General features: G+C 56.1%; 1 protein-coding gene across 22 annotated transcripts in view; it reads right to left on the bottom strand.

The window, feature by feature from the left end:
* Positions 1-20,786: 20,786 nt before the first annotated feature.
* Positions 20,787-22,205, bottom strand: part of ARHGEF10L (Rho guanine nucleotide exchange factor 10 like) — a 168,867-nt gene continuing 167,448 nt past the window's right edge. For all 22 annotated transcript variants that reach the window (XR_015150051.1, XR_015150052.1, XR_015150053.1 and 19 more), the window contains one exon: positions 20,787-21,911. Coding sequence is in view for 19 of the 22 variants with exons in the window: in XM_086364407.1 (XP_086220533.1) it covers positions 21,373-21,911 (539 nt within the window). In the remaining 3 variants the exon portion in view is untranslated. The remainder of the gene's footprint in view (positions 21,912-22,205) is intronic.

Here is a 22,205-nt window from a genome sequence, read left to right as displayed (position 1 = left end):
GGTGTTTGGGATACTGAGAGGCTTCCGTGAGCCTGGGACTCACCCCGATGGTGAAGAGATGAAGGCGGCCCAGAGTAGACTGGACTGGGCTTAGAGGCAAGTGTTAACATTCATTAGTATTGCTGCACTGTTATTATGGATTTATATATCCATATATATAACCCTAGATGGTTGCTGCTGCGTAAGAAAAATGGTGGAGCTAGAGGAGACCAAAGGGCCCAGAAGACTCATTGGGAGGGCTCGGGGGTGAGCATCTCGTTCCTGGGCACTCACTGCCGCCCCTCACGCAGCTCATTCAGAACCCCTAGCCTTGTGCAGACAGAATGCATGGAGAAGGCAGTGGCTGACAGCCTGAGAAGGCCTGGAAGGACCTGGAAAGTTCCAGAAAAGAAACAGAAGTGGGAGGTCGGGGAGACTCCGTCCCCCTCAGACACAGGACTTAAGGATCGCAACAGTCCTGGCGACAGAACCTGAACTCTGGAGAAAAGCAGGCTCAGGAAGGGAGGCTCAGCGGCTCACTAGAAGTCTGAAGCTGGGCTGGGGAGGCCGGTAGACTGGCAGTCTGGGCTCTTCCCAGTGCCAGGAGCCTCCCTCTCGGGTCAGAACCAAGAGACACGGGCAGGCGGAGGGCCCGCTTCCCTCCCTGTCACAGGCCTTGCCCGGGGCTGCCTGCACCAAACTGATGTGTGTTCGGCTCCCACATCTGTCTCTCGGGCCTGAGATAGGAAGCCCTGACCCCCTACAAGGCCCCCTACACGGCCCGAAAGGCTTAGGATACCCATTGTGCAGATGAGGACACTGAGGCTCTCAGAGGACCACAGCAGGCTCAACGACTGCGGGAGGCCGTGGAGGTGTTGGAAGCCAGCCGTGTCCCCATCCCCGGTCCTTCATGGGTGACCCCAGACTCTGCGCTTCCACGGCCAAAAGGAAGCGGCAGGCGCCTCCCTGCAGGACTTGAGTGCCTCCAGGAGGGGCCGGAGCTCCTTAGGTGCTCAGGAAACACGGAGGCCAGACGCTGTCCTCCGAGTCCGATGGAGGCAGACGCGACAGTTTACAAGCACCCTGGGTCGGCGGGGACGCACTCCGCAGCCCCCCAGCGCCTCTGGACACGCCTCGCTTTCTGCTCCTCCCTGCCCCGCGCCCGGCAGCCCCTCTGAGCCTCGGTCTCCTCTGAAATGGAAGGTGATAAAGCCACACGCCAGGATTGTTCCGAGGGTGCCTCCCGGCACACAGGTGGACTGTGTCAGCTGAGTCCTCGTGGAGAAGCAGCGCACCCTCCATCCCCGTCCACACGGCAGGCCTGTGACTCCCCCTCCTCAGGGTGAGGCCCCAGCGACACCCTTCCTGCCCCTTTGCGGGGTCGGAAATGCCCTTTCCCTTGGAATCATTCCTCCCGGTCCTGTCCTCTGTGGTCCCCTGGGGCTTGCAGCAGCAAGTGAATAACTGCTGAATGGCCAACCAACGGGAAAAACGGGGTCCAAGAAGCTGACACGAGGGACGCCTTCCTCCAGAAGACTCCCTGACTTTCTACCAGGCTGGCTTCTACCAGGCTCTTCGTATGAGCTTCCCTGAAGCCCAGAAACACTTCTTTTTTTTTAAGTGTAGGCTCTGGGGCCCAAGCTCTGGCTCTGCCCTGACCAGCTATGTGCCTCCGGGCAAGTGGCAGAACCTGTCTGACCCCGTGGCCTCCCTGTGAAAGGAGGATGATAGTAACAGCGCCCGCGCGGGAGAACTGTCAGGGCTCGGGAGACAGGCGGCACGGGGTGGCGCAGCGGGCACACTCCGGGAGCTCACAGGAGTCAGTGGCTTCCGTCAGCGGCCACAGTGCTGCCCAGCGTTACCTCGTTGGCCAGGCTGTCCTTTGCCCCTGCTCGTGAGCTTGTCCACACCGTCGGGAAGGCTGTCGGGCGCTCCCGCAGACCCCCTGGAGCCCCTTCGTGAGTCTGCTCGCCGCCCCTGCCCCTCAGGACCTGTGCCCACCGCTCTCCCCCAGAGAATGGGCTGCTTCGTTCAGGGCTGCAGGGCACAGAGCTGCCCGGGACTCTGCATGCCGGAGGCTAACCCTTGGCCGGTGACTAACAGGTTGCCAGCCAAGACCAACTCAAAGGTGTAATGTGGACCCCAGAGCCCCCTGCCCCGCAACGGGATCAGGTAGAGACGGCTCTCCGAGGGGCTTTGCCTGAAAACACACACCGGCTTGGTGGGCCCCCTGCCATCTGCATCCTAGCCTGCCTCTCCTTCCTTACACCTAAATGCTCACCACGCCGTGTGGGGTCTTAGTCACCCGAAGCTGCTGTCACTCAGTCGTGTCCGACTCTTTGCAACCCCGTGGACTGTAGCCCACGAGGCTCCTCTGTCCATGGGATTTCCCAGCAAGGATACTGCAGTGGGTTGCCGTTTCCTCTTCCAGGGGATCTTCCCGACCTAGAGATTGAATTCTTTACCACTAGTAAAACCTGGGAAGCCCAGGGATCAAGCTCGTGCCCCCTGGATTGGAAGCATAGAGACCACCAGGGAAGTCCCGATCCCGATTCTTAACACAGTGCCCAGACACAAGCTGTATGGTCGGAGCAGGGGAACGGCTGAACCAAGTGATGCCCAACAGAAAGATTTAGAGGGTCAGCCAGGGGAGGAATTCTAGGAGGGAGCAGACCCCCGACGCCGTCTGTACACAGCCCTGCCCTTGCCCACACTGAGCCATCTCAGCCATGAATATTCACTGGAGCATGTGGTCTTTAATGCACAGGCCTTGAGTTGCATAAACAAGGTTGTAAAATTTAAAGGCAAACCAGACGGGGATCCCAGGGGCAGCCACGCTGACATCACAGCTGGGGGCAGGGCTGGCGCTGAGCGCAGAGGAGGCAGCTTTCGGCAGTGTTCATTCTGGGACAGAAGGAAGGGGCAGAGTGGCCGTGACTGATGGTTGCTGCTGTTTATTTGTTTGTAATTATTGGGTTTGAAATGCTCCGATGGGAGCAGGCCCACATTTCGACAGTACCGCAGCCAAGGTGAGGCTTCCTGGATGGTGCTAGTGGTAAAGAACCCACTGAGGGATCTGAGTTCGATCCCTGGGTCGGGAAGATCCACTGGAGGAGGGCATGGCAACCCACTCCAGTATTCTTGCCTGGAGAATCCCATGGGCAGAGGAGCCTGGTGGGCTACAGTCCATGGGGGTCACAGAGAGTCAGCACACGCTCGCAGGCTCCATCAGCAGGCCTCCGGGCTCTTCCCTTGCCTCCCCTCACTGAAAACCAGGCAGCTCTTTGCAGATGAGACTCATCTTCTGCAGCCTCGCCGGGGGGATTCCTCACCCAGCTTCCTGTCTCCACACAGCACTGGTTAAGCATGTGAGCTCCCGAGCCACAGTTCTGGGTTCAGATCCCAGCTCGGCCGCTTACTAGCTGTGTGCCCCGGGGCCTCGTTTCTGGTCTGCGGGATGGAAGTAGCGACAGCATCTACCCGCGGGGATTAACAACATTGGGAAAGTCAAATGAGGCAGGGCCTGGCACCGAGCAAGCCCTCAACAGCACTAGCGATTACCGCTGCTTTCTCATTATCATTCCTTCCTTCTTGTGATCCAAGATGGCTCTGCAGTCACCGTAGGCAGACCCAGGGGGTTGGGAGTCACGGGGAAGGCACAGAGTAGGGGCTGGGGGTGCCTGCTCCAGAGTCTGGCTGAGACAGGAAGAGAAGCAGCCAGTCAACTGGGGACAGAGAAGCTGGGGTGAGGAGGGTGGGGCTGAGCAGGGGAGGAGGGTCCTGGGGGCTGGGGATCAGGACAAGAAGGAGCGCGGAGCCCAGGGAGGCTGCTCGTTCAGGACACACCACAGAGGGCCTCGAGGAGCAAGGAGAATGCTCTGGGACGCTCAGACATGCCGTCGTCAGGTACCACAGTGTGTAGGATGAAGCGAAGCAGAGGAGGGGAGGCCGTGGTCTGTTCTAGCTTCAGCCATTTAGCAGCTGTCTTACGAAACGCTCTAAGCCTCACTGGCACCATCTGTAAAACGGGGCTACCAACCCTAGAACTCTCCTCTCAGGGTCATTGCAAGGACTGAGATGTTACATGAAGTCAGCGCTCACATAAAGGAATTACAGTGAAGAGTGTGATTTTAGATTCAGTGAACCCAAGACTCCAGGTTTTACGATTCTAAGTGGCTCTCGAGTTTAAGACTAAATCTTACTAGAATGCTGGCTCTGTGGGGACAGACATTGTTGGTCTATTCTGTTCAGTAGTTTTATTCCCAGTTCCTGGCTCCCAGGACTTGGCAAATAGGTGAGTAATGTGCGTGTGTGTGTGTGTGGGTGTGTGTGTGTGGGTGTATGTGTGTGTGAGTGTATGTGTGTGTGAGTGCATGTGTGTGTGAGTGTATGTGTGTGTGAGTGCATGTGTGTGTGAGTGTTTGTGTGTGTGAGTGCATGTGTGTGTGAGTGTATGTGTGTGTGAGTGTATGTGTGTGTGGGTGTATCTGTGTGTGGGTGTATGTGTGTGTGAGTGTATGTGTGTGTGAGTGCATGTGTGTGTGAGTGTATGTCTGTGTGGGTGTGTGTGTGTGTGAGTGTATGTGTGTGTGGGTGTATGTGTGTGTGAGTGTATGTGTGTGTGAGTGCATGTGTGTGTGAGTGTGTGTCTGTGGGAGTGTATGTGTGTGTGAGTGCATGTGTGTGTGAGTGTATGTCTATGTGGGTGTGTGCGTGTGTGTGAGTGTATGTGTGTGTGGGTGTATGTGTGTGTGAGTGTATGTGTGTGTGAGTGCATGTGTGTGTGAGTGCGTGTCTGTGGGAGTGTATGTGTGTGTGAGTGCATGTCTGTGTGAGTGTATGTGTGTGTGAGTGCGTGTGTGTGTGAGTGTATGTGTGTGTGAGTGCGTGTGTGTGTGAGTGTATGTGTGTGTGTGAGTGCGTGTGTGTGTGAGTGTATGTGTGTGTGAGTGTGTGTGTGTGTGGGTGTATCTGTGTGTGGGTGTATGTGTGTGTGAGTGTATGTGTGTGTGAGTGCATGTGTGTGTGAGTGTATGTCTGTGTGGGTGTGTGTGTGTGTGAGTGTATGTGTGTGTGGGTGTATGTGTGTGTGAGTGTATGTGTGTGTGAGTGCATGTGTGTGTGAGTGTGTGTCTGTGGGAGTGTATGTGTGTGTGGGTGTATGTGTGTGTGGGTGTATGTGTGTGTGAGTGTGTGTGTGTGTGAGTGTATGTGTGTGTGAGTGTATGCCTATGTGGGTGTATGTGTGTGTGAGTGTATGTGTGAGTGTATGTGTGTGTGAGTGTATGTGTGTGTGAGTGTGTGTGTGTGTGAGTGTATGTGTGTGTGAGTGTATGTATGGGTGTGTGTTGGATAATCGGTGAATGAATGGGTAAGTGAATGAACGCGCTGGCAGGACTGACCATTCTCTGTGCACTTGCCCAAACCTGAAGCAAGGGTGCCATGCCTGGCTTCCTCCCCACCCACCCATCCATCACACCTCCTAAGGACCAGCGCGTCCCAGCACCTCACCGCCCCTCTCCAAGCGGAATGAATCCTCACTCAGCTAGAACATGCAGCCTCCCTTGCCTGCCCTCCTTTCCCACCTTAAAATCTCATTTCCAAACAAAAGAAGTTCATTAACCAAATTGGGGGCATTCTGCTGCAGGGCTGAGCCATTACGGGCAGAAAAGAAAGTCTCACCTCATCACTTACCAATTAGCTCAGAGGGACCCAGGCCCAGCCCCACACAGCACAGCCCCTTCCCGAGAAGCCCTGGAGTCCCGCCAGGAGCGGTGGCCACCCTGGTCCCGCCCAGCCCCGGACCGTGGCGGAGCGGGAGCCCCACCGCCGTCGGGTCAGGCCCTGACCCAGGACTCTCTGAACATGAGGCCAGCTGCCCGCACATCATTAAGCAGCCAGCACAGGGCCCTGGGAAATGTCTTAATTAGGTGGTCACACTGGGTCGCATACATTAATTAATTTGATAAAGACGATGAAGTTCAGCAGAGCACAGCCGACCGTGTTTCTGAGAGCCGCTGCCCTGAGCTCTAGGATCAGGATCGAGGCACAGGTCAAAGGGCTTGTGGCCGGTGCCTCCAGGGCACGCTGTCCCCTCCCCAGCGGTCCCCACCGCCCCCCCTCACCGCCAAGCATTTCATCCTCAGGCTGCAGGACCTGGCGAAACACTCTTGTCCTAAAGGGCTTGGGAAACAAGCCCTGCTTTGTCCTGGACCACAGGGATCAAGTCACCTGAGAGAGCCTCGGTCTTCTCCGCTGTAAGAGGCGCGGCCATCCCGCTGCTGCTGCTGCTGCTGCTGCTGAGTCGCTTCAGGCGTGTCCGACTCTGGGCGACCCCCTAGACGCAGGTCAAATGAGACGCACATACAGCACTTGACAAGTGCCTAGAGGACAGGCACGTCCCTGAGGCCGCTGCAGCGCAGGAGACCCCGGCTCAGTACCTGAGTCAGGAGACCCCTGCAGACGCGAAAGGCTACCCACCCCAGTATTCTTGGGCTTCCCTGTGGCTCAGCTGGTAAAGAATCCGCCTGCAATGTGGGAGACCTGGGTTCAATCCCCGGGTTGGGAAGATCCTCTGAGGAAGGGACAGGCTACCCACTCCAGTATTCTGGCCTAAGGAATTACATGGACTGTATAGTCCACGGGGTCACAAAGAGTCAGACATCACTGAGCGACCTGCTTCCCTGGTGGCTGAGACCGTAAAGCATCTGCCTACAGTGCAGGAGACCTGGGTTTGATCCCTGGGTCAGGAAGATCCCCTGGAGAAGGAAATGGCAACCCAGTCCAGTACTTTTGCCTGGAAAATCCCATGGACAGAGGAGCCTGGTGGGCTACAGTCCACGGGGTCACAAAGAGTCAGACACAGCTGAGTGACTTCACTTTCCTTTCCTTTAGAGTACACAGTGGGTCCTTAGTACACAGTAGCAGTTACCTTTATTACTGAAATGAAACAGTGAAGCCCTGTCCCTGACCCTGTGTGTCCATTTGGAAAATGGTCCTGCCGGATAAACAGTGGACTCCTGATTTTCAAGAGACCTCTCTCATTCCAGGCTTTCTGCTCCCTTCGGGATTCGAAGGGTTGAAGAATGCGGTGAACATCACACAGCTGGTCAGTGGTAGATGCAGGATTTGAACCCGGTTTTTCTGACCTTAAATCTAAGCTCTTCCCACCACCCTCTGTGCTAAAAAGGGGTGGCCGTGTGGACGTGCGGGCCTGCAGACGGATGGGCTATCCACGAACACACTCACTGACCATGCTTTCCTTCTAACCAATTGTCAGCTGCACAGGAGACTCTGACAAGCTTGCATTCACACTGGCCATATGCGGCAAGTGGAAAGCCTAGTGGACTGGGGCTCAGGAGGCCAGGGCCCAGGCACAGCTCTGCTGGAACTTTCTGTGGCTCCTTAGCTGGGTCACACCCCCCTCTGTGCACCTTCTCCATCTGTAAAGGGGAAGGAAGCTTTCTGACCCTGAACAATTGGTTGTTGCTGTTTAGGTGCCAAGTCAAGTCCGACTCTTCACGACCCCACGGACTGCAGAACACCCAGCCTCCTTGTCCATCACCATCTCCCGAAGTTCGCCCAAGTTCATGTCCATTGAATCGATCATGCCATCCAACGATCTCATCTTCTGTCACCCTCTTCTCCTTCTGCCCTCAATCTCTCCCAGCATCAGGGTCTTTTCTGATGAGTCGACTCTTTCCTTCAAATGGCCAGAGTATTGGAGCTTCAGCTTCAGCATCAGTCCTTCCAGTAAATATTCAGGGTTGATTTCCTTTAGGATAGACTGGTTGGATCTCCTTGCAGTCCAAGGGACTCTCAAGAGTCTTCTCCAACACCACAGTTGAGAAAGAAAAATTCTTTGGTGCTCTGCCTTCTTCATCGTCCAGCTCTCACATCCACACATGACCAATGGAGAGACCGTGGCCTTGACCAGATGGACTGAACGACGTTCCAGGCCAACTCCTGCCCTGGGTGCTCCTCTGAACCCCTGCTCTCAGGCCTGGAGATGCCTGAAGCCTCTCCCCGCGCATCCTGCGTCCGACACTGCGTCACCCCCGGGGGCTGAGCGCACCGGCACCTGCTCTGTCTCCCCAGAGCAGCCAGAAGGACTGAAGGTAGGCTTCAGGAGCCCCCCGATGGCACAGGACAGTTTTGTGGGGATGGAGGAACTGGGAAAAGGAGGTTCTCTCTGGGATGTAAAATCCCCAAGCTAGGGTACGTGATAACTGCTGATCAGCAAAGAAGAACGACAATGATACCGCGAGGTCTTTTTTTCCCCCTTGTTGTAAATGAGAGAGATGCATTGGGTGTCTAATTAGCAAAATATTAGATAATTGGTGTGATCTGGTCCTGTTTCCTTTCTGACAGCCTTAGTCTCCTGTCCCATTTCAAGCTTGAGCTGCCAGTAATATCAGCTGATAATTGTAATGGTGAAAATGAAAAATGAAATCAGAGTCATCGGAGGCTCCCATTAAATTGATTTAAGGCTGGAAAAATTAATGGGACTCCCTCACCTCCGGCCTCCTCCCCGCCTGGTCTCTGCCTTGCTCTGCCCCTGAGCAGAGCTGCCACGCGACGCCATGGGTGGGGGTCTGCCACTCGGCCTGTGACCCGCCCCCACTCTGCCAAATGGCCAGGGGCCACCTCCCCTGCAGGCAGCGGTGAGCGCTCAGCGTCAGAATAGAGCCGAGCGCCCAGCACCAGGGCCCTGGACACAACAGGCTCACCTTTTCTTTCCTTTCCCGTGAGGATGGAGCCTCTGAGATAGAACAACGCTGCGTAAGCCATTTAAAGCCAAGAAATAGAGTCGGTGTGATGCGTCCCATTGGTTCCAGTGACGGAAACCTCCTCAAACCAGTTTAAAGAAGAAAGAACATGTAACTCATGAAACGATAAAGTCCAGGGAGAGAGCTGGCCCAGCAGTCACTGCACCACCTTCGAGTCCTCTCAGACCACAGCTGGAATTGACCTACTTCCAGCTGGCATGCGGAGGCAGGTGGGGAACAGGACCACAGACAGCTTCTGGGTTCACATCACCCCAGCTCAGCAAACGCAGGAGACATAGCTTCTCTCACCCATCAACAACATATCAACCCCAGGAAGGGCCCTGACTGGTTCTTCTAGGGTCACATGCCATCTCCGAGCCAATCACTACTGCCATGTGGTTTAATATTATCTTGACTGGGGCTGGGTCCCAACCCTTCCTGGGACTGAAGGAACAAGGTGTTAATAGGGTTGGTACCACCCCCCGGGTGAGCAGGTGAAAGGGCATCTCCCAAGGATGCTCTATTACCAGAAGGGGAGGAGGCATGTGGTCACATAAAGCGAACTGCCCCAGCGTTTAGTGTCTTAGAACAAGATCCTCTGTGATGATCTGCCATGATTCTGTGGGCTGACTGGGCTCAGTTCCATGAGTCTTCTGCTCGACATGACACATCTGGATCTGTCGTCATCTGGGGACCTGACCGGCAACAGGGTGCAAGACAGCTCACCTGTGTGTGTAGAGTTCGTCAGCAGGACTCTCTCAGGGCCCCTCTGACTCTGGGTCTTCCCAGCTGTGTCTCCATCAGGGGAGCTGGACTTTCCACACAGGAGCTCAGGGCTCCCAAAAGCATGAAAGAAGAAACTATCAGGCCCAGAACCGGCATAGTGTCGCATCCATCGTGCTCCACTGTCGGACACAAAGACAGACTCAGATTTCAGAGAAAGGTGAGGAAGCGTCTCCACGAGAGAAGTGACGGAGAATCTTCAGCACCCTAGCCCATCTCTGAGGGGTAACCCGTCCCCCGAGGGTAGCCCATCCCCCGAAGTAACCCATCTCCCGAGGGTAACCCATCCCCCGAGGGTAACCTGTCCCCAGAGGGTAACCCGTACCCAGAGGGGAACCCATCTCCGGAGGGGAACTCGTCCCCTGAGGGTAACCTGTCCCCAGAGGGTAACCTGTCCCCGGAGGGTAACCCATACCCTCAGGGTAACCCATTTCCAGAGGGGAACCCATCCCTGGAGGGGAACCCATCCCCCAAGGGGAACCCATCCCCGGAGGGTAACCCGTCCCCCGAGGGGAACCCGTCCACAAGGGGAACCCGTCCCTGAGGGGAACCTGTCCCTGGGGGGCTGGGCAAACCGTGGCGGCAGGCATGCCCCCTGTATCTACTCAGCTGTGAATTAACTCCAGAAGTACTCACAGAGGCCCTGCTCGGTGCCAGCCCTAATGCCAGGGGCTGGGCCTGGCATTCCTTCCCTCGAGGGAACTACCCGGCCACTCCCTCCCCATGGGGGATGGAGGCTGTTGTGCCCTTGTTGCCAGGGAAACCAAGCGTGCTGAGGGCACAGGTCCTCCTGCAGCTCTTTCCCCGCAAAGCAGTCCCGTGAGACTCGGGGAAGGAGAGGAGGGCGGCCCTGGGAAAGAGATGCTTGGGGGCTCCAAGGGGGAACGCTGAGCTGCCAGTGGTCGGGTTTCTCATTCTCCCCAACAGAAAAGAAAGGTTCTGGAACCAGACTGGCCTGTGTTAGAGTCCAGGATCTCCAAGGACCTGTAGCCTTGAACAGGTCCCTTCCACTCCCTGCATCTCAGTCTCCTCATCTCTAAAATGGGGTTGATAATACCTTACCTCATTCAGCTGTAATGAGAACAGGGACTCCTGTGGAGAAGCTAAGACAGTGCCTGGCATAAAGGAGGCGCTCAGTAAGGAAGCCCTGTTAGCGGGGCTACAACCTGTCCCCAGGCCCGTGCTGCGCCCCAGGCCCGTGCCGCGCCCCCAGGCCCGTGCTGAGCCCCCAGGCCCGTGCTGCGTCCCAAGGACACCTGCCCTGTGGCTTCACCACAGTGAGTCAGCTTCTCTGTGCCCAGAGAAGCTCGGCTCAGAGAAGCTTTGTGCTCAAAGCCCTCCTCCCCGCCTCAGTCCTGAGCATCCTTGCAAAGAGCTGGCCCCAGGGCTCTTCCTTGATCTGATAAACCCCAGGGAACCCTGGCCCCTCTGAGCTCCTCCATCCCTGCCTGTGGGGTTCAGGTCAACTCAGAGAGGTTGAACTCGACATACTTATTTCATTTCACGCACATTGAGTTTGGGCCTCTTGAACCTCATATCCAAAGGAATATGCAAATGGATGCAAATGAGCCCCTGATTTATGCAAAATAGCATGCAATTCTGTGTCCCTGGATTTGCCAGAGAAAAAGGCCTGGTCACCTAATTTAGCAGAAATAACAGGGGGGAAAGATCATGTCTGTCAGTCAGTTAGGTTCAGGCTCAAAGAACCCTGGAGGCCTTCTGGAATGGAGCTGAGGGATCCCTGATCACCCTGGGCCACAGACCACCCCCCAGCACTTGGAACCAGAAGCCCCCAGCCCTGGGCTTGCCAACAGCATCCAGCTTCACAGTCATGCCCAGTTCCCCTGCAGCTGGCTCCCAAGATCTGCCCCCATCGGAAGGGGATGCCCCCCAGTCCCGTCTCCCTGCCCACATATACCTACATGGTCACTACTGACCAGGCCCATTGTTAATATCATTCTATTAAAAAGAGGGACCATCAGGACTTCCCTGGCGGTCCAGTGGTTAAATCTCCGGGCTCCCGATGCAGGGGGCACAGGTTGATCCCTGGTTATCAGAGAACTAAGATCCTGCATGCCTCACGGTGCAGCCAAAAATAAAGAAAGAAAGAGAGAAAATCTGCCACTGAGTGAGCAGACCCTGTGCTGAGCACTTTCCACAGCAGCTCCTTCAGTCCTGGCAGCAGCCGGGGAAAAGGAAGCGCTATCACCATCTCGCAACAGGAGACTGAGGCCTTCCCGCTGGGCTGGCGTCTCACGGGTGTGGAGCATCCTCTTCCCTGCATGTTGGCCTCCACAGACCTTCTCATTTCACACCTGTGCTGTCCGTGAGGCTGGGGGCTCAGCTCCGGGAAGGCAGGGACTGTATCTGCTCTGCAGCCCCACCCACACCCTGGTGCCCAGCCAACTCCTGGGTACTGCTTGCTTAAACACAGATATGTGTTCTGCAAACTTGTTAGTCACTCTGCTGCTGCTGCTGCTGCTAAGTCGCTTCAGTCATGTCCAACTCTGTGCGACCCCATAGACGGCAGCCTACCAGGTTCCCCCATCCCTGGGATTCTCCAGGCAAGAACACTGGTGTGGGTTGCCATTTCCTTCTCCAATGCATGAAAGTGAAAAGTGAAAGTGAAGTCGCTCAGTCGTGTGTGACTCTTCGCGACCCCATGGACTGCAGCCCACCAGCCTCCTCTGTCCATGGGATTTTCCAGGCAAGAGTACTGGAGTGGGGTGTCATTGACTCAGTCACTCAGTCATGTCCAACTCTTTGCAAGCCCATGGAGTGAAACACGCCAGGCCTCCCTGTCCATCACCAACTCCCAGAGTTTACTCAAACTCATGTCCATTCAGTCGGTGATGCCATCCAACCATCTCATCCTCTGCTGCCCTCTTCTCCTCCTCCCCTCAGTCTTTCCCAGCATCGGGGTCTTTTCCAATGAGTTAGCTTTTTGCATCAGGTAGCTAAAGTATTGGAGCTTCAGCATCAGTCCTAGTGAATATTCAGGGTTGCTCTCCTTTAGGATGGACTGGTTTCATCTCCTTGCAGCCCCAACCTGCTTTCTGGACCCCTTAAATGGCTCACAGTGGGATGTCTATTGGTACTGAGTTCACCACACTTTGCTCTTACAGTGTTTTCCCAAAACGCCTGGTGCGGGTACCAGGGTCTGTGTGAACTGAGACACCAGAACCGACAGCACTTTCTGCGCACACTGCTGGGTTCTCTGAGCTCCGCGTCTCTAAGAGGGGTGCAAAGGGCCCATGACGTGCCTGGGCGCTAAACGCTCTAAAGAGGAGCGTCTCAGATACAGGTGCCGGGCAGGGCCCCTGTGCGAAAGGATGACGGCCCAGCTAACGGGCTCACCACGGGCCAGGGGCTGCTCAGAGCGCTTTGCACCAGTTAACTTGGCATCCTCAAATCAGCTGCCGCAGGCGGTGCCCTTCCTAGCCCCACGTTCTAGAAGCGGAAACTGAAGCGAAAGTCCCGCACACGTCCTGCGACCACACTGCCAGCTGGGCCCCTGCCCTCACCCCTCTGTCCTCTGGGGGCACAGGGACAGGGCAGGGCCAGGCGGCAGGGTGTGGGTATCAAGGCTTTCCAACTGTGGTGGCGGGGAAGACTCTTGAGAGCCCCTTGGACTGCAAGGAGGTCCAACCAGCCTATCCTAAAGGAAATCAGTCCTGGGTGTTCATTGGAAGGACTGATGCTGAAGCTGAAACTCCCATACTTTGGCCACCTGATGCGAAGATCCAACTCCTTGGAAAATACCCTGATGCTGGGAAAGACTGAAGGCAGGAGAAGGGGACGACAGAGGGTGAGATGGTTGGATGGCATCACCGACTCAATGGACGTGAGTTTGAGCAAACTCTGGCAGATAGTGAAGACAGGGAAGCCTGGCATGCTGCAGTCCGCATGGTCGCAAAGAGTCGGACACAGCTGAGCGACTGAATGACAAAGCACCTACTAAGGCCACAGCCCTAGGATCTTCTTCTGTGCTGTTCGACCCTGGGCCAGTGACGTCACCTCTCTGAGCCTCAGTTTTCTCATCTGTAAAGTGGGGATAATAACAGAACATCGTTGAGAGGGGAGGGGTTTCCCAGATTCCTTGCCATCAAGGTTATAATGCACTTAACACGGTGTCTGGACTTGTGATCAGTGCCTCTAGATTTGTACTGGGCAGGACTCGAGCTCAGAGAGGTGGGGACCTCCAAGTCACACACAGAGTGGTGACAGCCCAAACTCGAATCCACATCTGGTGACTCAAGGCCCCGTGCCCTCTCCACCACACAGCCAAGCCATCTGTCAGGGCTGGCTTCCAGAACGGGGCGTCTGCAAGGCTCTGCTTCCTGCAGAGAGGAAGCCAGCTGCCTGCCTCGGGGAGACAGTCCATCATGGCCAGGCTTCTCCCCAGGAAAGTTTTGTGATTATTGTTGATATGAAAAGATGACAAGAAATAGCTCAGGTAATTATATTAATCTTCCTCAATTTACACATTCTTGCTATTTGCCATTTCCCCAGGAAAGTGTAGATGAGGAGTCGAGAGCAGGTCAGCAGCGCTGTAATTAGGTCTGTGTCGTGAAAAAGTTTCCGTTGTGGGTCTTGTCATTAGATCTCTTCACTGTCGAGGGTCCTGCCTCCCCCGTCAGAGGCAGGGAGCTCACCAAGGGCAAGGGATCAGCTCCCACTTCAGGCCGGGCATCTCCACCATCCGACCGGAGCATCCTCCAAGGGCGGGAATGGATGCCCGCTTCAGACTAGGGTCTCCCCCTGGGGAGAAATTGCATCTTCCTCGTCAAAATGGCAGGTCCCCGGGACCTGGATTGGGAGTCCCCCATCAGATCTGGGGGTCCCTAGGGCAGACCCATGTCTCCCCATCGAACTAGCAGCTCCCGCATAGAGCTCGGTGAGAGGGGCTGTGAGCCCCATCAGACTGGGCACTCCCTGAGAACAAGGATCCCTTCCCCATCGGGCTGGGAACATGCTGGGTGGGCTCTGTCTCACCCATCAGACTGGGGGGGGGCTGGGTGTCGTTTACATCCCCATATTCTGTGGCGGAAGCTGACCTTGTGTGAACCCCACCCTCATAAGCACACGCGTACACGCGTGGCAGCCTAAAGAAAGCAGGTTTCGGAGGTTCTGAGACCCCTGGTGAAACAGTAGGGCAGGTCCCTCACTTATATGTGTGACTACAGAGCTTTCACATGGGCTTCCCTGGTGGCTCAGTGGTAACGAGCCCACCTGCCAATGCAAGAGACACGGGTTCGATCCTTGTACTATGAAGACACACTGGAGAAGGAAATGGCAACCCACTCCGGTATTCTTGCCTGGAAAATTCCATGAACGGAGGAGACTGGGGGGCTACAGTCCATGGGGTTGCAAAAGCATGGACAAAAGAAGCTGGATCTCCCTCTTTGGCACCAGCATCCTGCTTGCTGGACTGCATGTTCCATGAGGAAAGGGACAGTCTCACACCCCCAGTGATCCTAGCCCGAAGGTGCCCAGTTGTGTACCAAGGTGATGTGTTCAAGATGTAAGTCCATGGCTTACTTTCATCCCCTATGAACCTTGGTGAGTCCACCTCTCCTTGCCTGCCCCCATGCCTCCCACTAAAACAATGCCAGATAGCGTGTGTGTGTGTGTGTCTGTGTGTGTCTGTGTGTGTGTGTGGCAAGGGAAGAAAGGGAAGGTGTTATGGGCTGAATGTGGGCCCTGATCCCCAGTGTGATGGGACTGTATTTGGAGGTGGAGCCTTTGGGGTTATTAGGTCATGGGAGTGGGGTCCTCATTAATGAGATTAGTGCCCTTGTAAGAAGCAGAGAAACCAGAAGTTCCTCTCTCTATCACGCAATGATACGGCAAGAAGGCAGCCTGCAAGCCAGGAAGAGTTCTCACCAGACACTGAATCCTCCAGCACCTTGATCTGAGACTTCCCAGGCTCCAGGACAGAGAAACTGTTTCAGCTACCCAGAGATGGTCTTTTGTTATAGCAGCCTAAGCTGAGACAGAGGGGGATGAAACCTACAAGAAACAACCAGCTTTGAGGTCCTAACTAGATATTTTTGTGTGCATAGCAAGATTACCTTCCTGAAAACCTGCCTCTGTTGGGGAAGAAACCATTTTAAAGTTGTAAAAGCCACAGCCAGCTCTACTGGGCTGTGCACACTCTCCTGGGGGTAAGGGGGATGCTCAGCCCAGGACCCTCTCTCTGGCTGAGCAGTGAGGCAGGCTGGAGGGCCGGGACGAATGGCTCTGGGAGCAGCGTCCACCCAGGGCACTACTGGTGAGAGGTGGGGATAAATGCCAGCATCCTCACCCTGTGCCCAGGGCAACTCTGAAGCTCTGCATATCTCCCAAGCTCCTCCGCACAGGCCACCAGCTCAGCTAACACTCCTGGCTCTGACTTTTGTCCCTGTCTCACGTCCCCCTCGGAGAAGGCAATGGCATCCCACTCCAGTACTCTTGCCTGGAAAATCCCATGGATGGGGGAGCCTGGTGGGCTGTAATCCATGGGGTTGCGAAGAGTCGGACATGACTGAGCAACTTCACTTTCACTTTTCACTTTCATGCATTGGAGAAGGAAATGGCAACCCACTCCAGTGTTCTTGCCTGGAGAACCCCAGGGATGGCAGAGCCTGGTGGGCTGCCGTCTATGGGGTCGCACAGAGTCGGACACGACTGAAGTGACTTAGCAGCTTAGCAGCATGTCCCCCTCAGTGTCCCCAACTGGAATCAAAATCCTCATCTCAGGATCTGCTTCTGGGGAAACTCGAGATGAGCCACTTCCTGTTATTAATGGAGATCAAAGCTCCTTGTCTGAGCCCAGAGGCTCCCACGGGCCCCAGAGCTGCTCTCTCCTGGCCGGAAGTCCCATTTCAATCTGCAAGTCGGAAACGGGGCCGACCAGAGGGAACAAGCCTGAGGATGGACGCTACCTGGGTTCCTGGGGCAGGAAATGCACTTTCCATCCACACCCTGGGCCTCGCACAGGCAGGAGAAAGCCAGGGAGGTGAAGGGAGACAGAGCTGTGGGCAGAGGTCTGCATCCTTGACATGCCCACCAGGGCGGGAGAGTGCTGCTGAGTGCAGGGCAGGGAGGGTCTCAGCCCCCGGGTCTGCGATGGCCCAGGGGGTGAGTGTCCTTGAGTATATGGGAAAGGACCACAGGCTGGAAAGGACCACAGGCTGGGGTGCCCAGCTGGGAGCAGTCTGCCAGCAGCCCGAGATCCCCGGTCAGCAGCTGCACAGAATCCCAGCTGGGAGAGGGTCCAGCTCATAGCTATCTCCTGACAAGGGGCTTGTCTAGAGGCTGCGTCTGCTCGTCGGATGCTCCAGCGTCACAACCCATCCACCCTGACCTTGGGCACACCCGCCGTGGTCCGGGCCACCAGCATCTTGCACTTGGATTGCGGCAACAGCTTCCTGGTGGTCTCCCAGCCCCCACACTTCCACTCCCGCCGCCACGCATTTTCCTCCATTTAGCAACCGGGAGATTGTCACAAAGCCAGAGGCAGGCCATCAGTTCATTGCTCAAAACCCTCCCACAACTCCGCCTGTCCCCCGAGATCTGGCCCAGTAGTGCACGCCCACCTCCAGGGGCCCCTCCCCACCCCCAGGGCCCACCTGCACTTTGCACGTGGTGCTCCCTCCACCCAGGATGCTCTGCGGCCTCGCGTGTGCTCCTCCTGTGGCTCTTTGCTCAGTGAGGCCTCCCCAGCCGCCCTGGTTAACATCACCGTGCCCGCCCCGGGACTTTCCACCCCCAGCCCCGCTGCGCCATTTCTCTCCAGAGCACAGACACCATCTGACACATTTCACTTACTTATCTTCTGGTTCGTCTGCATCCTCCATCGAATGGGGAGGGGGCAGACGTGAGCAGTGTCTGGCTCACCAGTCTTCCCAGTGTCCACCTCGATGCAGGCCCTGGCACGTGAAAGTGAAAGCCGCTCAGTTGTGTCCGACTCTGTGACCCCATGGACTGTAAGGTCCATGGAATTCTCCATGGCCAGAACACTGTAGTGGGTAGCCTTTCCCTTCTCCAGGGGATCTTCCCAACCCAGGGATCGAACCCAGGTCTCCCACACTGCAGGCAGATTCTTTACCTGCTAAGCCACAAGGGAAGTCCAAGAACACTGGAGTGGGTAGCCTATCCCTTCTGCAGGGGATCTTCCCAACCCGGGAATTGAATTGGGGTCTCCTGCACTGCAGGCGGATCCTTTACCCACTGAGCTCTCAGGGAAGAGTGAGTTTCTAATAAACACTGACTAAAAGGCACTCGGTTCCCAAGGCAGGGCTTGTTCACTCTCCCCTCGCTGGGACACAGAGAGATTAAGGCTCGTGCTTGACGCCACACGGCTAGTGTGTGGGGAAAGCGCAGGTGGAACTTTGTCTCCCAAGTTCTGCTCTTGGGGGCAGAGTCACCTGGTGGCTCAGAGTCTGGCTCTGGCGGCAGACAGTCCTCAGTCTTTGGCCTTGACACTTTCTGGGAAGCTGCTTAACTTCCCGGTGCCTCAGATCCCTTACCTGCAAAACGAGGCAAACAGAACAGCTTCTCAGAGTGCGGCTGTGAGGATGAGACGAGCGGGGGCACCCCGAGTGCTTGTGGTTATTATTACTCTGATCAGTATCTAAAGCCAGGGTCTCCTCTCCTATGCGAGGCACGTCCTCCTCGCGTCTCGGGAGCTGCTTCCTACTCCCCCAATTCCCCCCGCGCTCTGTCGTCAGAGGCTTGCGAGATGAGCTGTTGACTGATATGATAATTTCACTCCAGTAGCGGAGTCAGTCAATTGCTCGGTGACGGATTTCACGGGCCCCACCACATCTCGCAGGTGCCCTTCTGCTGAGTGAGCTCCAGAGCTGGGATCTAACAGAACCGCAGAGCTCTCAGATGCTAACTCCTGCACAAGAGGAGGGACTCCTTGATATGAACAGCCTGCCTCAAGTCATCTGGAGCAAGGCTGAGTAGGATGACACAGGGATCATCACAGAGCTGCCGCGGGAGGGTCTTTCCAGCACTTTCCACGGACTTCGTGGAAATAAGTATCATTAATACCACTCGTCCTTGGCACTCCTGCAAGGTCTCGTCATCCCCATTTTAGAGATGAGGAAACTGAGACCTGGGGGTGAAGGGAAGCTCTGAAAGACACACATCGGGGCTTTGGCAGAGCTGGACGTGAGCACAGGTCTGCTAGATCTGAGGCTGCAGGCTTGTCCATCGTCCCAAGCAAACCCTACCTACAGTTACTGTCCCAGGAAAAGTCCTGTCCAGCTCTGCCTGAGAGCCCCACCCAGACAGGGCGTTCAATTAACTTGAGCAATGAGATGAACACCTGATCTTTATCCCATTTGCACTTAGCAAGGCCCCTCCTCTCCCATTAGAGGCAGGCAGGACAGCAGTGAGCCTCCCTTTGATAGAAAATGTGAAACTGAGGCCGGGAGAAGGTGGGTGCGTCTGGACCAGATGCAGCTGGTCAGCGTCCAGGGTCAGGGTTCCCGCAGACACAGCTCCCCCTCCCGCTCCCTGGGACCCACACTGGACACTCACCCTCCAGAAATCAGACCACCCCCAGGCAGCCCGCTCCCGCGGGATGGCCTCCCACACTCCTCCACACACCCTGCCCTCCCTCAGCCCTGCACACAGACACCCCGCCTGCCCTCCCTTTCCACATGCCTTTCCTGGGGACAGTCACGGCTGTAGACCTGCTCACCTCTGTGGCTCCAGCAGCCAGCACGAGGCCTGAGAACCGCAGGGCTCGAGGGCCGTGTGAAAGGAGTGGACGAGGGAATGACTCCTCAGTGGGCGGGTCAGGACCCGGCTGAAATGTCCCCTCCTTGGCGGCTCTTGCCTGGGTTCCCATAGACACTCACCGAGCCGTGTGACCCCACCTTGGGAGGTCTGCCTGCTCCCTCGGCTTCCCTCCTCCCCGCATGCCAGTGCTGCCACCGTTAAGTATGCAGGAGAGGACAGAAGCGTGGCTGGGGGTGGACAGACACATGGAGACAAGAGAGAGAGGGATGGGCGGATAGGCGGAGAGAACACTTCCCTTCTGGGTGGTGGGTTGGGTTTGGTTTTTTGTTTTTTTCCTGCAGGCAGCTCTAGAAACCCAAGAAAAGCCAAGAATTGGCCCGACCTGCCAATCCCACCCTCAGCATGGGCTCTGCTCCAGCCCCCTGGAACTCACCACACCCTCCGTCACACCCTAGGGTCTCAGGCCCCTCCCCGCAGAGCTCTACGGCCCACAGCAACAGCCCCAGAGCCCCACCCCAACCCCTCCACACAGTGACGCCCTCATCTTTTTTTTCCTCCCAGGCTTTCCCAATCGATGCCTAGGCCTGTGCCTCCACACCATTCCAGAACTGGGGCCCAGTCTTTTCTTCCAGAAACATTCAGAAAAGAAGCTCCCAAGAGCCCCTCTCTAGCAGGAGAGGGCTTTCTGGGGTGATGGAAACAGTCATATCTGTGCTGTCGAATGCAGTCGGCATAAAACCTCGTGTGTGCAGCACCTCAAGTCACACTAGAAATGTGGCTAATGGGACTGGAAAATAAAATAAAATCTGCGATATTTCATTGTAATTAATTAAAAAACAGCTACATGAGGCCACCGGCGACTGCGCCAGACAGCACAGTTCTAGGGCCTGTTCTCACACTGCCTCGCCTCAGTCCTTCCTGCTGGTTCCAGAGCAACCTGGAACAGTGACAGCTGCTTTCCTTCCTTGTTGCTGTTCAGTCACTGAGTCGTGTCCAGTTCTTTGAGACCCCATGGACTGCAGCATGCCAGGCTCCTCTGTCCTTCACTATCTCCAGAGTTTGCTCAAACTCATGTTCATTGAGTCAAAGATACCACCCAACCATCTCACCCTCTGTTGCCCCCTTCGCTTGCCCTCAATCTTTCCCAGCATCAGGGTCTTTTCCAGTGAGTCGACTCTTCACATCAAGTGACCAAGTATTGGAACTTCAGCTTCAGCATCAGACCTTCCAGTGAATATCCAGGACCGATTTCCTTTAGGAGTGACTGGTTTGATCTCCTTGCAGTCCAATGAACTCTCAAGAGTCTTCTCCAACACCACAGTTCGAAAGCATCAATTCGTCAGTCCTCAACTTTCTTTATGGTCCAACTCTCACATCCATACATGACTACTGGCAAAAACATAGCTTTGACTATACGGACCTTTGTCAGCGAAGTGATGTTTCTGCTTTTTAATATGCTGTCTAGGTTACCACATATCAAACAAAACAAAATTAAAAAGCAACCCGCAACCCAAGTACTGACGTTATTCTCGCCTTTTATTCCAGCATCTCCCAGAGCTCCAATATGTACAACCTTCATTTATACACATATAATATACACCATATATACGTATTTATATATATTCACACACCAGCCCACACGCTCTCATACACTCACACGCACGCACCCCTCCAGGAGGGTCGTGTGGCCGCCCTTGAGCCCCGCTTGGGCCCAGACAAGAGGCGCTGGGCTTGCCAGGCAGTCGTGAGGTTTTGTGTTTTTTTTTTTTTTTTGCTTTTAAAAAGAAGGTCATCTCCTCCGGAGGTGTCCTCCATCTCCCCAAACCCAAACCACTCCCCTAAACACTGAAATTGTTTTTTTCTTAAAAAGGAAGAGGTTTCCCTCTGCTCCGCTCAGGTACATGGCGGAGTTCCAGGCCCGTTCTCGTGGCCCCGTGCAAGCCCCTTGAGGGCGAGGCCACCCAGTGCTCCTGGGGACCCTGGACCCCCGGAAGGGCCCACTGCAGGCCGAGAGTCGGGCGGGCTGCAGACAGGCCCGCCGCCACGTGGCATGGGCGGGGCTACGGCGAGGCCTGGGCGGGGCTACGGCGAGGCCTGGGCGGGGCTACAGCGTCAAGGGCGCCTGCCAGATGAGGAGGGTGCTGTCCGTCTCCCCGCACGGGGTTGGCTTCCCGGGGCTGCCAGCGGCGCTGCCGAAGTTGCGGTAGCCGCGCCCTCCAGAGATGATGGCCACGGAGCAGATTTCCTTGCGGTGGGCGTCGCGGGCACAGGGCCGGTTGTGCACCCAGACGTCGGGGTCATCCACCATCTCGTAGATGGAGCCGTCCTCCTCACTGTGCTCCAGGGCCGAGCCGTCTGCAGGCTCCGGCTCCCGCACGGACAGCAGCGGGCCCGGGAGGTGGGAGGTGGAGCGCAGGCGGTACTGCAGGAGGATGCCCTTCTTGCGGATCAGCTCCCCGCCCACGTGGCTCGCGGGCACGGGCGCTGGCTCGGGAGCCGGCCCGTCCGGCTTGTCCTCCTCGGCCTGCTGCCCCTCGGCCTCCTCCTGGTCACTCCGCAGGATATCGGGGGCCAAGATGCTGGTGGCCACGGCCAGGAAGGCCACAGGCCCACAGTGCCCGTTGAGCGACACCATGCCTTTCCCTGCAGGAAGGGGGCAGAGAGAAGGGGCCCAAAGGCCCAGAGTTTTAAAGACCCATTGAGTCTGGAGAAGGGGACGACAGAGGATGACATGGTCAGATGGCATCACCGACTCAACAGACATGAGTTTGAGTAAGCTCCGGGAGTTGGTGATGGACATGGAGGCCTGGCGTGCTGCAGTGCATGGAGTTGCAAAGAGTCGGACATGACTGAGCAACTGAACTGAACTGAACTGAGTCTCTTGGAGAACTTCCTGGGTTTCATTTTTGGCTTATTTGGGTCACTGCCATCTATGTT

Source organism: Bos grunniens, chromosome 2, assembly GCF_055505025.1.
Source record: "Bos grunniens cultivar Pamir isolate PY7600 chromosome 2, Bosgru_T2T1.0, whole genome shotgun sequence".
Taxonomy (NCBI): Eukaryota; Metazoa; Chordata; class Mammalia; order Artiodactyla; family Bovidae; genus Bos; species Bos grunniens.
Note: the sequence above shows the minus strand (reverse complement) of the source record. Positions and strands in the feature narration are given on the sequence as shown.